At 47.0% G+C, this 20,046-nt stretch overlaps 1 protein-coding gene across 2 annotated transcripts in view; it reads right to left on the reverse strand.

Annotated features, from left to right (window-relative positions):
- Window positions 1–20,046, reverse strand: part of TIA1 (TIA1 cytotoxic granule associated RNA binding protein) — a 267,173-nt gene that overhangs the window by 132,599 nt on the left and 114,528 nt on the right. For both annotated transcript variants that reach the window (XM_085636215.1, XM_085636216.1), the window contains exons 3-6: window positions 8,434–8,532; window positions 7,031–7,085; window positions 6,831–6,863; window positions 5,745–5,832 (exon numbers count right to left, since the gene is read on the reverse strand). In XM_085636215.1, coding sequence (XP_085492341.1) covers window positions 5,745–5,832; window positions 6,831–6,863; window positions 7,031–7,085; window positions 8,434–8,532 — 275 coding nt within the window. The remainder of the gene's footprint in view (window positions 1–5,744; window positions 5,833–6,830; window positions 6,864–7,030; window positions 7,086–8,433; window positions 8,533–20,046) is intronic.

The raw sequence follows: 20,046 nt of genomic DNA on the forward strand, positions 1-20,046 counted from the left end.
GGTGATGCCCTGGTGTTCCAGCCATGTTCTGACAAAGGGTCCACGACCCCACCCCACCCTGTTTGTTGCAATACCACATGGCGGTGGTGTTGTCCGTGAACACCTGCACCACACTTCCCCAGACAACGGGAAGGAATGCCTTCAGTGCAAGTCGGATCGCTCTCAGCTCCAAAAGGTTGATATGGAGCAGAGTCTCCGCCGGAGACCAGAGTCCTCTGATCTCCGCCTCCCCCATGTGCCCCCCCCCCCCCCCCAATCCCAGGAGGGACGCATCAGTCACTACTACGTGCTCCGGTTAGTGTAGGGACAGGGATCTGCCGCTGACCCAATCGCGGTTCGTGAGCCACCACTGCAACTGCTTCGCAGTGCCCTCCGAGATCAAGACATGGTCGGACAGATTGCCACGATGCTGGGCCCACTGAAACTTCATGTCCCACTGCTGAGCCCACTTTCACCACCTGGCGTAATGCACCAACAGGATGCAGGAGGCCATCAGCCCTAGAAGCCGCAGCACCAACCTGACCGAAACCCAGGATAGAGGCCGAAAGATGGGAATCAGAGCCTGAATATCCTGGACCCGCTGCTCCGGAGGATAGGCCCGGAACTGCGCCGAATCTAGAACCGCTCCGATAAAGAGGAGCTTCTGGGAGGGTCTCGGGTGTGATTTCGGCACATTGATGGAGAACCCCAGCAAATGCAGGAGGTCGGCTGTAGTCTGGAGGTGGGAGACAACTGCCTGGGGCGAGCCCGCCTTCAACAGCCAGTCGTCGAGATAGGGGAAGACTGGAACCCCCGATCTGCACAGATGAGCTGCGACCACCGCCATCACTTTCGTGAACACCCGATGGGCACTGGTGAGGCCGAAGGGGAGCACGGTGAATTGAAAATGCTCCTGACCCACCGTGAACCGAAGGTAACGCCGGTGGGCCGGCAGGACGGGGATGTGAAAATAAGCGGCCAAGTCCAACGCTACCATCCAGTCTCCTGGGTCTAGGACAGCCAGAACCTGAGTTAAGGTGAGCATCTTGAACCGCTCCTTCCGGAGGAAGGTGTTGACGCTGAGGTCCAACCAGAAAGTAGTGGGAATAGCAACCACAACCTACTTCTAGACCAGGAACGCGCTTGACGGCCTCTTTGGCCAAGAGGGACGCAACTTCCTCCCAGAGGAGATTCAAGTGATCCCCCGACATGCGGTGGGGTACTGTGGTGGCATGGCTGGAGGGGTCGTCTCGAAGAGGAGGGAGTGGCCCCTTCGAACGATTTGCAGCACCCACCTGTCCGACGTGACGGAACGCCAGTGGAGCAGGTGATGGCGAACTCTGCCGCACACTGGCGTGGAATGGACCTGAAAGCTCGGACTAGGAGGGCTTTGAGGCGGATGCTGCCAGGGTGGATGTGGAATGACCGGCACATTGTCCTCCAGTACCGCCTCAGCGGAATCAAAGTCCGCGACCGCGTGTAGGTTGGTTCTGCGGCTGGTGGCTAGGCGGACGTGAGGAGGCGCCCCTTCCTTGGCCACAAAAGGGACGTAAGGCGGAAGTTTGCAGCCGCGGGGCCGAGAGACCCAAGGACTTGGCCATAGCCCGGGAGCCCTTGAAACGAGCCAGGGCACTATCCGCCTTCGACAAAAAGGCGAGTGCCAACAAAGGGCATATCCATGAGGGTACTCTGGACATCCCCCGAGAAAGATGTGGACCGTAGCCAGGAGTGGCGACGAAGCGCCACCGTGGTCGAAATTGCCCGCCCCAGCGAGTCCGTGGTGTCTAGTCCACACCGTATGTCATGCCGTGCTGCATCTTGCCCATCAGCAAGCGCCTTGGTGAGCCGTGACCGGGCCTCCCCGGGACACAGGGGCAGCACGTCCTCCACCGTATCCCACAGAGAGTGGGAATATGGGTCCAAGAGGCAAGCGGGATTCAAGGACCGCAGACCCAAACTCAGGAAAGAGAACGGCTTCTTTCCGAACTGTTCCAGCCTCTTGGATTGCCGATCTGGAGGAGTGGGGAAGGAGGATTGGGAAGTCAAGGCCTGGATAACCAGACTCTCGGGAGTGGGGTGTTGGGACAGAAAACAGGGGTCGCCCGGACCAGGGCGGTGGCGCCGGGCCACGTTCCGATCCACAGGAGGTACTGTGGAGGGCTTGGACCAGGTTCCCTGCAGAACGTCTATAAGTGCCTCATTGAACTGCAGCAGAGGCTCTGTGGAGCTTGCTGACGGTTGAAGCACTACTGTGAGGACGTTAGTCCTCACGGCCACAGCAGGCAACTCCAGCCCAAGGGCATCGGCCGCCTTGCGCAGCACAACTGAAAAAGCTGCACCTTCCTCCGAGGCCACCGTCGGAGGAGAGATGAAACCAGCGTCCGGGGAGGTGTCCAAACCACTGGCATCCCCTAGTTAGTCTGCCCAGTCCTGTGAAAGGTCGGCCTGTCTGGCCATACAGTCCTCAGACCCCTCCCAGTCACCCCCGTCATCCGATTCCTGATGAACAGGAGGAATAACCGGAGCCGGGCAGTAGATGAAATGCTCATGCATCGGCGTCAGATGCGGCGCAGCGCCGGGCCCAGACCGGGGCTAAACCGGGGAACGGTGTCGTCCGGCGCCGGCAGAGATCCAGGCCTGGATCCCTCGGGGACCTGCGGCATCGGGACCGAAGTCGTCGACGGCGCCGGGACCGAAGTAGTCGACGGCACCAGGACCGAAGTCGTCGACGGCACCGGGACCGAAGTCGTCGACGGCGCCGGAGCCGCCGGCTCGCGAGGTCGCCCAGTCGAGCCCGCGGGGCCCGAAGGCGCGCCAGTAGGCATCGACGGCGGAGCCAGGCCGCTCATGGCCGAGAGGAAGGCGCGGATCTCTGCCGGAGACGCGTCAGTCCCAGGGACCGGTGGGTATGGAGACGGACGCGGCTCCGACGGAGCCGCGGGGGTGGGACTGCCCTCGACCGAGTCACCCGACCGGCGAGGGGAGTCCGAAGAGTGGTGTCGCCTCTTGGACTTCGAGCGCTTTGACTTACCCGAAGACTTCGAGCCCGACGAGCGATGACTACTGCGGCTCCGCGGAGCCGAGTGTCGAAGCTCAAGAAGCTTACGGGACCGCCCCCGCCTAGCCTTCGAGGTCAAGGCCTGACAGTCTAGGCACGACTCCGCATCGTGGTCGGGCCCCAGGCAGTAAAGGCACCGGCGATGGTGGTCCGTCACAAACATCAGTCGATGACAGGAGTCACAGGCCTTAAAACCAGGCATCCTACCGGCACCAGAGTCGAGTCGACAGAAGACCAAAAAGAGTCAAAAAGTGACTATGGGGTAAGCTCTTCCCGGATCGGCGCTTTCTGGTGCGAAAAAAAAAACAAAAAACTGACGTCAGCACGCGAGGGCGGCGTCTAAGTACTCTGACGACGTCATTCCGGCTCACGACGCCGACGGACGCGGAGCCACAGACGACGCCTAGCGACGCGCTAGGGGCATTGCTGACGAAAAACCTTTCCGGGTCCAGCCTAACGCCTGGGGACATTCAAAGGTGAGGAATCTAACTAACATGTTTCTTTCAGATAAACCTTATTTTATAGATTTACATTAAAAACTTTGCATCTGCCATTTTTGCATAGACTACTCATTTCGCGGTGCTATATTCACAAACAAACTCATTGCGATGTTGCTGTAACAATTTATAAATCCATTCATTATAGCAAATGAATAAGCATCCACATTCTATGCCAGTTTAATTTCTGCACTAATTTCTAATCCAGCCCTAGTGGGCAAAGGATAGATTCACCAATGATTTTCTAATCGCAATACTACCGTGGCAATTTATAATTTCATCAAATATTAAAGGATGAATGTACATCAATATCTGCATTCTAAGCTAAATTGATTTCTATATAAATCTAATTCAGGCCAAGTGGGCAGAAATCTATAATACGGCCTTTTGTTATTATTTGTATACTTCCAGTCAAAATTAAAGTGCTCTAAAGTGTGCTTTGTGACATTAAAAACCATTAAAATCCACTTTTTAAGGACAACGGGACATTCATTGCAGAATAAATTCATTATACACAAGTAATAAATGCGTATGGAGATCTCCTCCAACATTAAGGCCTCCTGGATTCTTCATATCAAGCTCAATAATGTACCTCGATTCTAGCCTCCTCGGGTTCTTCTCTATCCCCCCCCCCCCCCCCCCCAGTACTTGACACCACTGCATCTATGCCAAAATATGTCAAACCTTTGAGAGACACACATATATATATACACACACTCTTAAGTATATAGAGGCACCCGTTGAACACTTTCACAGTGGAAGATGGGAAACAACATTCTAAAAAGAATGCAATAAAAGCTTGCAGACATTCCAGCGAGGCCAAATATTCCAAAGTATTTGTAACTTCCAACAACCACACTTAATGACTTGTGTAGCTATACCAGAATAGTACAGAGGAAACAAAATAAAAGGATATTTTAGCTGATGTAGAACTATTAAGAAATTCCAAGTTATAACTGATTTATTGCGGCATTCCCAGTAGCTTTATGAATGGTTGGTTAAAATATAAACCTGCAAGTCCTGTATGTACCATCCCTCTAACAATCAAGCTGCCAGCCAAGAATATTTTAGAGTTAACCGCAAACCATATTTTCAGTCCTTTAAAACTAGCCAAGAGATCACAATTCCCTGCTGCCACACTATTAGTCATTTTTTCTTTTTTTAAATAATTCATCTTACAAACAGGTTCTTTGGATAAGAGCATTCTAGTTGTGGTTTGTATTCCAAGTTGCAGATATAACATACTTGCAAATGTGCTTCCATTCCAGTAAAAAGTATGGAAAGCTAAAATATATGTTTCAAGGGGGTTGTACTTCAAGGGAATGACTAGGACTCAAGCTATGCATGCTAATCTGCAGCCATGAAGAGAAAAAAAAATGTATATAAAAATCACTCAATATGTGAGAAACCTGGTGCTTCCACGAATCGATTTGTGACTTTTCTAATGTCTAAAAGTCTCAGATAGGAATACCCTAGCTGCAATTAAATGCAAGGCACAAAATACTTTACTTTAAGAAATATATCAACCATTTAAATATTTCCAACATTATTTGGAAACAATCACCATGCAATGACGAACTAGATTTACTAACCAAATTACAATAACTTCAAATTTTTTTTTAACATTTACTTATTCTTTGTAGGTTTTAAGCAAGCATTTTATAGAACAAAATCCAAGATGCAACACTGCTTAGACTGTACATGTGTGGGTACTTTTAAAAACTGTCCTACTGCAATGAAGCTCACAGTACAGATAGTCGCAATGACATGTTTTATTAAAATCAAATAGCACTACACTATGCAAACAGGATCTGGGGTTGCATATGGTCAACATCGGAGCATAATGGAACCAATTCAAACTACTACAAGCCCTTCCTCAAATGTTATTATACATTCTTATAATATGCAACTGTCCATCTCTACTATAAAGCCAGCTCCTACATTAAACACATGAATCTTTCACATATTTAGCCCACGCTGAGGGGTTTAGTTTGTGGTACTGCCCAAGTATTTAATTTTGGAGAAGGTCATGTGGCAGTCCACTATCTACAAACTAATGCACAATTCAATATATTAAGTGATACCAACAATGCCTCGCTCTATTTTATCTAACTGTAAAATGTCTTAGCAATATGTAAGCTAGGAGAATGAATATTCAGGTGCTTGAAATAAAAAAAATTCCAACTATTCCTTCTCAAGAAATAACTTACGATATTCTTCCGAATGGTGCAAAAGCCGCTTTGATGTCTTCTGTTGAAATTTCTGGACTTAGGTCTCCAACAAAGACATGAAAATGATCTTATAGGGGGGCAAGGGAGAAAAGGAGAAAAATGTCACTTTATGTTAGATCTTAAACAATTAGTTCACAGTGCAGAAAACTACAATTTGATTAACCTGGTGCATATATGGCTGTACCACTCAAATCATAAGTACACATAACTTACATCTAATAGAAACTTATAACCAATCCCCCACACACATCTGTACTATTCATTTTAATTTGAATCCAGAAGACATTGTTTATAAACCCAATAACAAACCCACAGATACCAAGTTAACATGGGTATCGCCTATAAAAACAGACCAGTGGCATTATAAACCATTACCAAGTTCCAAAGCGAGATTTCAAGTCAGGGTTAGTCATTCAGTCTGTTACAAATGCTCCTTTTGACCCTTCAAAATGTAGTATAAGCCCCAACTAAAACAGTCCATAAGAGTGAATGCCTTGACAGGGTATTAAAAGTGCCACATAAAGCAGAGCATACACCAGTGAACAAAGACAGAGAAATGAAACGTGTACATTGCAAATCCCCAAAAAGCCTGCTAGAACGGAGTCTGGTTTAAAGGACTATATTAGCCAATGTTCAGAAGAAATTTTAAAGTATCATTAAAATATAGCCAACAGCGTTGGGTATTGCATCTTTTAATGCTGCTTTATTATCAGGAAAATACTTTGGGACAACCAGGATGGAGGCATTCTAAGGTTCTAAATTGTCCACACCACAAAAAGATCTCATTATTAGAGGGAAGCACACCTTACCCTCTAGATTACAGAATGGATCTCCAAGGCAAGAGGTCACTGCCAAGGCAAGTACCAAACAGGCAGGGTTTGGGGGATGGCAGGGAAGGGTCTTTACAAGCAGCTTTAAACAAAGTCATCTGGCAGCAAAATTGATGTGGACGATACCCATGCTCGCTGGGGAAAAAGGGAGGGCCTGCCCCATACACACAAACTAGTTGCAACCTGTTAGTGAACACCTTTGTGATTTCATTTGTATGTTTAAAAAGACAATTACCTTGTGAACGCAGTGTGCTGACAACGGTACTACCTGATGATAAAGATTAAATTTGTTCTTAAATTTATTAGCATAAACACATGAAAACAATTCTTAAGCTTATCAAAGCTTTACTGATAATACATTGAAATCTCATGAAATGATTGTTTAACTTTAGTTCAATTAATTAAAATCGTAGAAAAATAATAACATGCACTTACTGCTTGTGTCTTTCTTCTGGCTGCTGGGAGTTGTGGCCCAGTTTACTTTGACCTCCTACAAACAATTTGCCAGAGTTATATTCAAGAAAAAAAACATCACACAATTTACTTTGGAACGTGTAAGCCCTCAAACTCATTCCCAACATTCAGCCACTGGTCTGTCCTACTCTCAGACTTACCGTGTAAAACCAGGTACAACTTATAGCATAATTTAATAACTACAATTCTTAATCAGACAACAATATTGAATTAGTCGCTCAAGAACAGTGTTAACTATTAAACATTTGGAGCAATCTGAAAAGGTGAATTTGCTTTTAGATGGCTGTTCATCTCAAATAGGTGGTCTTAAAAACATTTTACTTAATCAAAATATTTCTCAAAGAAAGGTTTCCAATAATGTTTATCACTGCAATAGTTACCTGGTTTACTTATTGGTCAAATTTGAGAGAAGTGCAATCCCTACATTTAATTCCTATATCATAAAGAAGTTCAAGGCAACTCAAAAGGTGCCTTTTGACATGGGGTGATCACACTAGCCATACAGTCACAAACAGAATGCCTTGTATGTGATAAATGAACGTGGATTGAACCTAGTGCTGCAAGCATAGATCACACAAAGGCAATGTGCAATTCCACCAAGTTTAACTCTGTTAATACTACATCTGCTAGTACTGATACCTGTGTCAACTTTAATTTCTGTGAGAAGACAGCTACTAAAATGAAATTGCCGTACAGTCCACCAAACCAACTAAATGGTATATAAAAAATATATTTAAAAAAAACAGTAGCATTTCAGATTTAGATTATATTTAGACATGGCAACACAGCACAAAACTAATGTTTGTTTTCACAGAATCAGAAGGTGGATACAGATCGTGCCATGGCTTCCAGTGATGACAGGCTAGAACTGAAAAAGTAAATGCCTAAGAACAGCCCAAGACCTTTATGATCCTTGGCAGGACACATTTCTTATTTGTCTATCCTAAATGTAGATTGGGTGCAAATAAAAATTTACTGTCAGGAGCACTCAACACATCTCTTCTACTGAATTTCATTTCTACTAAATAAGCATTGTGACAAAGAACATTTCTTTAAAATAAAGGAGCAAACAGTATCACTGAGGCAAAAGTACAATGATGTTATGAGCTATAGAGAGGTCAGAACACTAAAGAGGAGACTACACGATTAACTAGTTTGTGTGTGCATTCTGCAATATGGTTTGTTCTCAGTATACAGAGCTATGGGCAAAGAACCACTTACCATGCTGCACTTATTTCAACCACAGCTTCTTACCAGAGAAAATCCAGCTTCCTTGGTCCTCTTTTTTAAAAAAATCTATTTTATCCTCTGGCATGAGCTCTTATCACAGGGTTCTCCTCCTCACTCTTTACTGGATGGCTTACCTTACCCATGATCTTCCGGCCATTCATTGCAGCCAACGATGCAGCTGCATGTCGGTGCTCGTAGAATTCCACAAAACAGTATGGATCATTTCCCGCCGTCTGCATTAACAAACAGAATAGGCAGTCAAGCATCTACAGTGGTCATACACTTGACAAAATATTCTCAGTCAACTCCAAAGAACCCTTACAAAATTAAAAATAAAATATCCAGTGAAAGACTCACAAGACTAGTATCAAGTTAACTTGGTTAAGCCAACAAAGAAACAAACTAGACCTTAACAAAAATGTCTGTCTCGGCACTTGGCCCATGGCAATTCCTAGCCATTTGAAAGCACAGCACCCTCAGAACAGCCCATTCTCTTTCCTATCTAATGCAGTGTGGAGGGCATAATACAGGAAGCTTCTCTTAATTCAAATGTGTGAAACATTCATTTTCAGTTCAAAATGAAAAATGGGGGTTGATCGTCCCTGGAATTTCCACAAACTTTAAATTAAAAAAACTCCTGTCCACTCACCAGTGTTACCAATGCTACTACTATTGTGCACAGCAGCAATCCTTATTGGGGGTGAGGTCAGCGGTTGGTGGGGGGGGAACGCTATGCTGCGCAGCACCTCAAAGCAGGGCCGCCTAGTTGATGCGAATTGCAGCATCTGCTATAGTTATTGGCCACTGTCTAGCTTGACTTCTCTGTACTTGTCTGCCACTATAAATTCCCTTGGGGATCATACCTACCATGCTTTTAGTCCTTAAAATCCTTTATGGTCCTTCCCAAACGGTGAGGGGCCCTACTCACTCTGAGGACATACACTAGATAGAATATTTACGAATAATGCAGCTCTTAAGATTGATAATATTCGCCCACTTGCATGGTCAGACCATAATGCAATTCTTTTTAAGCAGACACATAATACCGCTCTCAACAGACCATCAATCAAATCGGGCTCACATATCTCTTGGGCTTGGCAAACCATACAGCCAGACAGGCTGGTGGAAGAACTCAAAAAATAATCTCCTGATCTTTCCACCAATACCGGCATTACGGCCACTCAATATACAGCATGGCTTGACAAAGCTACCCAGCTCCTAGCACTACCCAAGCTAAGCAACGCCAAAATAAAGACTTTTAGCTCCATTGTTTACAGGAGAGCAAAGGGCACACACAAAAGACTGCCGTATCTAGAGACTTAATTATGGAGAGATACAGAAAACTAAATACAAGCTCTGTCTGGCAAGTTACAAATCGCTTATTCTTAAAAAAAGAAAATCGTCCTATTTTACAAAAAAGTTCAGCAAAAAACTCCTCAGAGCTTTTTCAAACAGTAACAAAGCTAACTACAATGTGTAGGAAGCTGGCTCTGTATATACTATACCAAAGTGAGGTATAGTGTGTACAGAGTCCAGTGGAACCCCAAAGGTAGGCAGAGATAAAGTTAGAAAGCCCCTCAATCTTTATTTTTGGTAGTGTGGTCGAGCAGTAACGCTTTATCAGAGGACAGTGTTCAGCATTTGTTGTACACAGTCAGCAAATTAATTCACACATTTAAAGACTTCACATCAGACCAATTGTTTTTGTATAGGAAATATTCTCTCAGTTATTTTATTTCCTAGAACCAAGCAAGTCTGGCAGAGGTAAGTGATAATTACTTTGCAGTAACTCTAAAGATTGTAACAGTTTGGATTGCAATTGTAAATGCACTTTGTTTTGACTTACAGCATTGTTTGAGAAATGCAATGCTTTGTAAATACAGTACATATACTTTGCATAGGATTTTCAGTAAGATTACAGGTAAGTTACATTTGAGATTACTTTTCTCACACAGTGTAGTATACCTGGATACTACACTGGGACATTTCCTGTAAACAGTTAAGTAAAAGCGTTTGTTAGTTAGTATAGTGTTAAAGAATTTCTTTAAGTTTTCAAACTCCACACTTACAAACTTTTCCAGGAAAAAGTCCACGTTAACCCATGGAGGAAAGGAATATGCTACTTACCAGTATGCATCTGTTCTTGGCATGTAGAGCTGCAGAGCCTCACACTTAGGATAGTATATCGCCATCTGCTGTTGGGCTCGGATGCTGGCAGGTTGTTGTTGTCTTCGTAAGAAGTCTTTGGTCACGAGATAGACGACTCCTCCCTTGGACTACAGTGCGCATGGGCATCCACTCCATCCTCAGATTGTTTTTCGCCATGATGGGAAATGATGGAGTTTGTAAAAAGAGAGAGAGATGTCCATGTGTAATGTCTAAGTAAGACTATGCTGGAACAGATACAGGTCCCGGGGAGGTGGGTGGGCATGTGTGGCTCTGCAACTCTACATGCCAAAAACAGATGCATACTGGTAAGTAGCATATTCTGTTCGAGGCATACGAGCTGCAGATCACACACTTAGGATAGCCTATATAGCAGTGTCTCCCGTAGCGGTGGTCACCTGCATCAGTTGCAGCAGTTTGGAATAAAGTTAAGGACAGCCTGACCTACAGAAGCTTGTTTTGCTTGCACGTCAACACAGTAATGTTTAGTGAATGTGTGTGTTGTAGACCATGTGGCTGCCTTATAAACATCATCAAGGGAATGTTTCCTAAGAATGCCAAGGAAGCCCCTATTTTGCGTGTGGAATGTGCTCTAAGGGGGGGGAGGGGGGGGCGGTTAGTGTGCGTTTAGCCTTGTGGTAGCATATTTGGATACATTTGACTATCCACCTGGCTATCCCGGATTTGGAAATCGGGTTGCCTTTATGTGGTGGAGAGAAAGCAACAAACAATTGTTTGGTTTTGTGCAATGCTTTGGTTCTGTCAATGTAGTAAAGTAGGCCTCTTTTAACGTCTAACTAAGGTATGAAGAGATCTTTCAGCTACAGAGTCCGGATTTGGGAAAAACACTGGTAGCTCTGATTGGTTAAGATGGAACGGAGATATGACTTTTGGAAGGAATTTCGGATTTGTTCTAAGAACCACTTTGTTGCAGTGTAATTGTAGGAATGGTTCTTGTATGGTTAAAGCCTGGATCTCACTTACCCGTCTAAGGGATGTGATCGCAATAAGGAAAGCCACTTTACATGTGAGGAACTGTAGTTCGCATTTATGGAGAGGTTCAAAAGGGGGTCCCATGAGCCTTGTAAGAACAATGTTTAGATTCCACACTGGAGAGGGTGGTAATCTGGGAGGAATAATCCTCTTAAGGCCTTCCATGAAGGCTTTGATCGCAAGTAGGCTGCTAATGCTGCTAGGTGGAGACATATGGATGAGTACGCTAAATTACATCTTTGCAAGTGTAGTAAGTAGCAAATGATGTTCTGTATGGATGCATCCAGTGGGCGCATATCATAGTTAGTGCAGTAAATGGCAAATCTTTTCCATTTTGCAGCGTAGCAGGCTCTAGTGGTAGGTCGTCTGGCCTCTTTTATAATAATCATACAGTCTGGTGGTAGGTTGAGGTAACCGAACTCTAGGAATTCAGGAGCCAGATCACTAGATTCAGTTGACCTGGATCTGGGTGTCTTATTTCTCCATGGTTCTGGGTTAGTAAGGACGGGGAGAGATGCAGTTTTTGGTGTGGAACTAGAGCGTTCCAGCAGTGTTGTGAACCAGGGCTGGAGTGCCCATGTGGGGGCTACTAGGATCAGTTTCAGAGACTGTTGCCTGAGCTTGCGTACCACAAATGGAATGAGTGGGAGAGGCAGAAAAGCGTACGCAAATCTGCCTGACCAGTTCATCCATATCGCATTGCCCATGGACTGTGGGTGGGGAAACCTGGCGGCGAAGGTTGGGCATTTTGCGTTTGTGTGTGGCGAACAGATCTATGTCTGGTTGGCCCCATTTTTGGAAAAAGGGTAGTAGGACTTGTGGATGTAATTCCCATTCGTGGATCTGTGGAGTCTCTCGACTTAACAGGTCGGCAATCTGATTGTGAACCCCTGGAAGGTGTTCTGCAAGCAGGTATATGTTCTGGGAATGGCCCATCTCCAAATGTTCTGTGCTAGCTGGGACAGCTGGAGAGAATGTGTGCCTCCTTGTTTTTGTATATAATACATGGCTGTCATGTTGTCCGTCCAGATGAGGACAGTTTTGTTCTGGAGATGTATTTGGAATGATTTTAGTGCTAGGAATACCACAAGTAGTTCCAGGTAATTGATATGGAGCACTTTCTGTTGAGTGGTCCATTTGCCCTGAGTGGTGTGTCCTAGGAGATGGGCTCCCCATCCCGTGAGTGATGCGTCCGTTGTTAGCACTATTTGTGGAAGAGGCTCGAGGAACGGCCGCCCTTTGGACAGGTTTATTGTGTTCCACCATTTTAGAGAGCGTAGTGAGCGGCTGTCCACCAACACCAGAACTGTTAGTTGTCCATGAGCCTGATTCCACTGACCTGCTAAACACTCTTGCAAGAGACGCATTTGAAGGCTTGCATAAGGCACAATGAAGATGCATGACGCCATCATGCCTATCAGTTGCATGAACACTCTTGCTGGAAGAGTTGGGTTTGAAATTTTACGATGAGAGCTTGTATATTGGCTATCCTGGCTGGGCTGGGATATGCTAGGGCTTTGGAGGTATTTATGGTGGCTCCCAGATATTGATGTATGTGGGAGGGTTGGAGATGAGATTTGGGATAGTTTATTGTGAATCCCAAGTTGAGTAAGATTTGAATAGTTCGGTGAGTGTGTAGAACGCATTTGTTGAATGAGTTGGCTTTTATTAGCCAGTCGTCTAGATACTGGAAGACATGAATTTGTTGTCTTCTGAGATGCGCTGCTACTACTACTAGACATTTGGTGAATACTCTGGGCGCAGTTGTTACCCCGAATGGAAGGACTGTAAACTGATAGTATTGTCCGTCCACCACAAACCTTAGGTACTTCCTGTGAGCAGGATGTATGGGAATGTGAAAATAAGCGTCCTTGAGATCTAGTGTGGCAAGGAAATTGCCTTGTTGTAATAATGGGAGCACTTGTTGAAGAATGATCATATGGAAATGATCTAAGTTTATATACAGATTTAGGGGTCTGAGGTCGAGTATTGGTCTCAGAGTCCCGTCCTTTTTGGGGATTAGAAAGTACAGTGAGTATACCCCTGTACCCTGATGTTGTAAGGGAACTGGTTCTATTGTGTGTTTTTGAAGCAATGAGAGAACTTCTTGTTTGAGGAGCGTAAGATGGTCTGATGACATGGAACGCTACTTGGGTGGTATGTGTGAAGGGGTAGTGGCGAGTGCCAGGCAGTAACCATACTGGATAATTTGTCTTACCCACTTGTCTGTTGTGATGGAGTTCCAGACAGGTAGGAACTGTTTGAGTCTTCCCCCGACCGGAGTGGAATGGTCTGCGGGGAGTGGAGGAAAGTCACTGTTTTGTGGCGGGGGAGGTACGCGTGTTGGTATTGCCTCAACCTCGTCCCTTGTTGTTGTTTCCTCTATATCCTCCTCTAAAATATCCTCTACTAGGGGATGTTTGTGTAGAGGTTTTGAACGTAGAGGAGGTGTCTGCTCCCATATTCTTGGAGGCTCCTCTGTAGCAGGAGCGTCGAAAAGAGCCGCGTGGTTGTGGAGACTGCAATGCTCCCATGGACTTAGCAGTCTTGGTGTCTTTTTTCATTTTTTCATGTGCCGTGTCAACTGCTGGCCCAAACAGCTGTTCTTGGTTAAAAGGTTGGCTAAGTATGGTACTTTGTACTTCTGGCTTAAAGCCTGAAATGCGTAGCCAGGCATGGCGTCTAAGAAGTACACTTGTGTTTAGTGCTCGAGAGGCGGTGTCTGCGGCATCAAGTGCACATTTAATTGACTCATTTGAGATAAGTTTTCCCTCTTGTATAAGGTCATTTGCCTGGGTCTTGTATTGGTCTGACAGGTGTTGTAGCAGATTCTCCAACTGATCATAGTGAGCCCTATCGTAGCGTGCCAATAGGGCTTGGGTGTTGGCAATACGCCAATGATTAGCAGCTTGTGCTGCTACTCGTTTGGATTCTTTGTCAGGGGGCGGTGTATCTCCAGTGGTTTGGGAGTTGGCGCGTTTCCTTGCATTGGAAACGACCAAAGAATCCAGAGGGAGCTGTCCTTTGATGTAACAAGGATCTTCTGGGGCAGGGCTATATTTTTTCTTAATTCTTGGGTTAAGCACCCTGGCACGGACGGGTCTTTAAATACTTCTGTGGCGTGTTTTATCACCCCTTTAAGCATAGGTAAAATATGTACCGACTTCTGAGACTGTTCAAAAGTGTCTAAGAGGAAGTCTTCCTCGGGTGCATCAGAGTGCATGGTAAAGTGCTGCTCTGTTTACTAGTTGTCCAAACCCCAGGTGGTCATCTGGAGGGGATTGTTTGGAGGGATATGGTGTAGGGTCAGGTATATCTGGTAGAGGATATGCCCAATCATCCAATGGTGCGGTATCTGGATCCGTGAACGGATCATTAGTATTATAAGGATCACCCCTCCCCCTAGGTCATCATCATCATCCTGTGGAGGTGGTGTATGTGATGGAGATGGTAGAGGTAAGGGTGGTGTAGGCAGAGGGGGTGGGGTAGAAGGTCATATGGGAGAGGAAGGAGAGGAAGGAGGAATAGGTGGTGATGTTGCAGAGTCCTTCTTTTTTATAGGAACTGGGACAGGTGTTGTGTCCACTTTCCGCACTGCAGTGACATGTCCAGTCCTTAGATTAATATAGATACTTTTTTGTGTTTGATCTGGATGGAAACGTTCTTGTTCTTCAGGAACAGATTTTGGCGACGTTTTTTTCGGTTCCGATGGAGGTTTTGGTTGATCGGTAGAGTCTTTGGCTTTAGTAGGTGTATTTTAGTCCTTAGCCGATGGTTTCGGTGCCTATGAAGGTTTCGGTGCCGAAGTGGAATCTTTCGGCTTGGGAACTTTCGGTGCCTGTTTATCTATGGGCTCGATTTTTCGGTGCCGAATGTGTCGGATCCGATTTCGGTGCAGAGAGGTCTTTTGTCTTCGGTGCCGGGGGTACAATGACATGCAGCTTACTCGGGCCCGAGCCACCGGAAGGCTTATGTTTCTTCAGAGCTGAGCCCAGAGGCGGGGCTTCTGTAGGATGTTTTCGGTCTCGACTGAGGCCAGCTGGCCAAGTCTTGACCAATGCCTTTGGTTTTGGAGGGGTTGGTGCAGGGGCAGTGGTACTAACGCGTTGCCCCGGAGTAATGGGGTCGTCTGAGTCGTCTGCTTCAGAGATGATTTGAAGTTCCTCGGAATCCTCTTCCGGGTAATCGGGACCCTCATTGAAGATGTTTACTGGTCCCGGGGCTGATCTGTGTGCCATGATATGGCGTCGAGCTCTTCGATCCCGAATGGTCTTTTTGGATCGAAATGCTGCGCAGGCTGGACAGCTGGCTTCGTCGTGTTCCGGTGATAGGCACAGGTTGCAGACTTTGGGATGGTCACTGTGCGGAAATTTTGCTCCACACTGGGGGCATTTTTTAAACGGCGTCCTTTCCATGAGCCGTAGGCCTCACGGCGTGGATAGGCCCAGCAGCCCGTGTCAACGTCCGGAATCGAGCTGATGAATTTAATGTCGAGTGAAGGTGCTTCGATGTAGTTGTAGAAGTTTTTTCGCTTCGAAAAGCTTGGATTTGAGATTTTCAACCGGAGTTGGAAAAGTTACATCCGAACCCAATGGCGGAAAAAAACAATCTGAGGATGGAGTGGATGCCCATGCGCACTGTAGTCCAAGGGAGGAGTCACCTATCTCGTGACCAAAGACTTCTTCCGAAGACAACAACAACCTGCAAGCATCCGAGGCCAACACCAGATGGCGATCTACTATCCTAAGTGTGTGATCTGCAGCTCATATGCCTCGAACATAGTGTTATCGGTTTTAGGGTAAGTATTCGGTAGTGGGAGTTGAGGTTCTGGGGTTGGACTCAAGGGTCCCCCAGGGTCAGGGATGCACTCTTATTACAGCCTCAGCAGCGCTAGGGTGCTGAGGCCCAATGTTATCCAACAGGGGATAAGGGGGCCTCCGGTTAGTGGCTGCTGACGAGCAAGCCACTTGGTTATGGGAGCAAAGCTCCTAGACTTTAGCTTAGGGCACATGGGGAAACAAAGTAGCACCAAAGGTGCACCCACAGCGGCACTAGGGCGGCTGAGTGCAGGGTGCTGTTTCAACGTTGGGCGCCCTGTTTGCAATGGGGAACCTCCGGTTTGCAAAGGCACTGCAGGCTTGGGGAAGAAGATCTTCTGGGTGCGAAAACCACTTCGAGAGGTAAGTTGGGATGTTGTGGGTTGGTTAGACACAGTCGGTTTGGCCACCCAAGGCCATGGATCGTCGGGTGCAGGTGTTCCTTTTAGGGTCGGATCTTCTAACCAGCTCCTGGTCGTGGTTGGGGACCTTCTGGTTTGAGGCTGCAGGCGTCGGCTGGAGGTTTGAGGCAGGCCAGGGGTCGCCGGATCTTGGGTCAGGATCGCCGTGGGGAGCTCCTGTTGGTATTTGCCCACTTGAGCCGTGGACGGCAGGTACAGAGTGGCACTGATTCACGGTGTCCGGCCAGAGCCAAAAGGTTTGAGATTAACAAATCCGGTGTTCACAGGACACACAGTCTTAGTGGTTGAAGGCAGTTCTCAGCACGACGAAAAAGTACAACCATTCATAAAATAATCAAAAAAGGGTTTTATTCATAGCAAGCAGCTCAACCATGTAGCATTACGTGTTTCGACCCACCATGAGGGACGCTGAAGTCTGATTATGGATGTTACTTCCATCAGGATTTCACAAACTCGGACACTGTTTAGAAATAACCACACAATGCAAAGATGCTTTGAGAGTACTAGTTGGAAATATATGTCCCGATTCAAAAACTGCAATTAATAATTAAGATATTAAGGTGCCTGTGTTATCTGGAACGAAGCACTTACAATGTTGCGTGCTTCCTTACTGTTTATCATAGCAGTATATTTAAACCAATTAACACGTAAAGCTACATGGTTGAGCTTCTTGCTATGAATAAAACCTATCTTGCGAATGGTTGGGCGTTTGTCGTACTGAGAAAACGGCATGAGTTTCTTATGGAATATATATATGTTCGTCCGCGTAGGAGAGCACCATCTAAAACGCAGAGGCTGCGGCTGGAAACTATGTCCATCCGATCAGCACAGCAAGCCCGAACTACAAAGGACATTGCCTCGACCTCCTGATTCCTACTAAGGTTTTTCACATACACTCGCTGCCTGGAGTCCACTATGGATAATAAAATTCTCTTCTGGGACCACATGTCCCTGCATGCAGTTCGGCGCACGAAGCGCGGCCCACTGGGGGCCATCAACTAATCAAGCATGCATCAATTAAAGGAGAGCGTTCAGGCGCCAGAAATGAAAGACAGCCCCTGACGAGAGGCGGATGGCCTCGAAACGCGTAGGGCTCTTTAATCTACTTTCAAGATGCCGAGGCAGAGGCGAGCTGTCGAGTGACTCCTGAAAGCTACGGGCTCATTGGAATACAAAATTACAGCGCGGCTGTTCGTCCGCGTAGGAGAGCACCATCTAAAACGCAGAGGCTGCGGCTGGAAACTATGTCCATCCGATCAGCACAGCAAGCCCGAACTACAAAGGACATTGCCTCGACCTCCTGATTCCTACTAAGGTTTTTCACATACACTCGCTGCCTGGAGTCCACTATGGATAATAAAATTCTCTTCTGGGACCACATGTCCCTGCATGCAGTTCGGCGCACGAAGCGCGGCCCACTGGGGGCCATCAACTAATCAAGCATGCATCAATTAAAGGAGAGCGTTCAGGCGCCAGAAATGAAAGACAGCCCCTGACGAGAGGCGGATGGCCTCGAAACGCGTAGGGCTCTTTAATCTACTTTCAAGATGCCGAGGCAGAGGCGAGCTGTCGAGTGACTCCTGAAAGCTACGGGCTCATTGGAATACAAAATTACAGCGCGGCTGTTCGTCCGCGTAGGAGAGCACCATCTAAAACGCAGAGGCTGCGGCTGGAAACTATGTCCATCCGATCAGCACAGCAAGCCCGAACTACAAAGGACATTGCCTCGACCTCCTGATTCCTACTAAGGTTTTTCACATACACTCGCTGCCTGGAGTCCACTATGGATAATAAAATTCTCTTCTGGGACCACATGTCCCTGCATGCAGTTCGGCGCACGAAGCGCGGCCCACTGGGGGCCATCAACTAATCAAGCATGCATCAATTAAAGGAGAGCGTTCAGGCGCCAGAAATGAAAGACAGCCCCTGACGAGAGGCGGATGGCCTCGAAACGCGTAGGGCTCTTTAATCTACTTTCAAGATGCCGAGGCAGAGGCGAGCTGTCGAGTGACTCCTGAAAGCTACGGGCTCATTGGAATACAAAATTACAGCGCGGCTGTTCGTCCGCGTAGGAGAGCACCATCTAAAACGCAGAGGCTGCGGCTGGAAACTATGTCCATCCGATCAGCACAGCAAGCCCGAACTACAAAGGACATTGCCTCGACCTCCTGATTCCTACTAAGGTTTTTCACATACACTCGCTGCCTGGAGTCCACTATGGATAATAAAATTCTCTTCTGGGACCACATGTCCCTGCATGCAGTTCGGCGCACGAAGCGCGGCCCACTGGGGGCCATCAACTAATCAAGCATGCATCAATTAAAGGAGAGCGTTCAGGCGCCAGAAATGAAAGACAGCCCCTGACGAGAGGCGGATGGCCTCGAAACGCGTAGGGCTCTTTAATCTACTTTCAAGATGCCGAGGCAGAGGCGAGCTGTCGAGTGACTCCTGAAAGCTACGGGCTCATTGGAATACAAAATTACAGCGCGGCTGTTCGTCCGCGTAGGAGAGCACCATCTAAAACGCAGAGGCTGCGGCTGGAAACTATGTCCATCCGATCAGCACAGCAAGCCCGAACTACAAAGGACATTGCCTCGACCTCCTGATTCCTACTAAGGTTTTTCACATACACTCGCTGCCTGGAGTCCACTATGGATAATAAAATTCTCTTCTGGGACCACATGTCCCTGCATGCAGTTCGGCGCACGAAGCGCGGCCCACTGGGGGCCATCAACTAATCAAGCATGCATCAATTAAAGGAGAGCGTTCAGGCGCCAGAAATGAAAGACAGCCCCTGACGAGAGGCGGATGGCCTCGAAACGCGTAGGGCTCTTTAATCTACTTTCAAGATGCCGAGGCAGAGGCGAGCTGTCGAGTGACTCCTGAAAGCTACGGGCTCATTGGAATACAAAATTACAGCGCGGCTGTTCGTCCGCGTAGGAGAGCACCATCTAAAACGCAGAGGCTGCGGCTGGAAACTATGTCCATCCGATCAGCACAGCAAGCCCGAACTACAAAGGACATTGCCTCGACCTCCTGATTCCTACTAAGGTTTTTCACATACACTCGCTGCCTGGAGTCCACTATGGATAATAAAATTCTCTTCTGGGACCACATGTCCCTGCATGCAGTTCGGCGCACGAAGCGCGGCCCACTGGGGGCCATCAACTAATCAAGCATGCATCAATTAAAGGAGAGCGTTCAGGCGCCAGAAATGAAAGACAGCCCCTGACGAGAGGCGGATGGCCTCGAAACGCGTAGGGCTCTTTAATCTACTTTCAAGATGCCGAGGCGAGCTGTCGAGTGACTCCTGAAAGCTACGGGCTCATTGGAATACAATATATATATA

The sequence above is a fragment of the Triturus cristatus genome, chromosome 11, assembly GCF_964204655.1.
Source record: "Triturus cristatus chromosome 11, aTriCri1.1, whole genome shotgun sequence".
NCBI classification, from domain to species: Eukaryota; Metazoa; Chordata; class Amphibia; order Caudata; family Salamandridae; genus Triturus; species Triturus cristatus.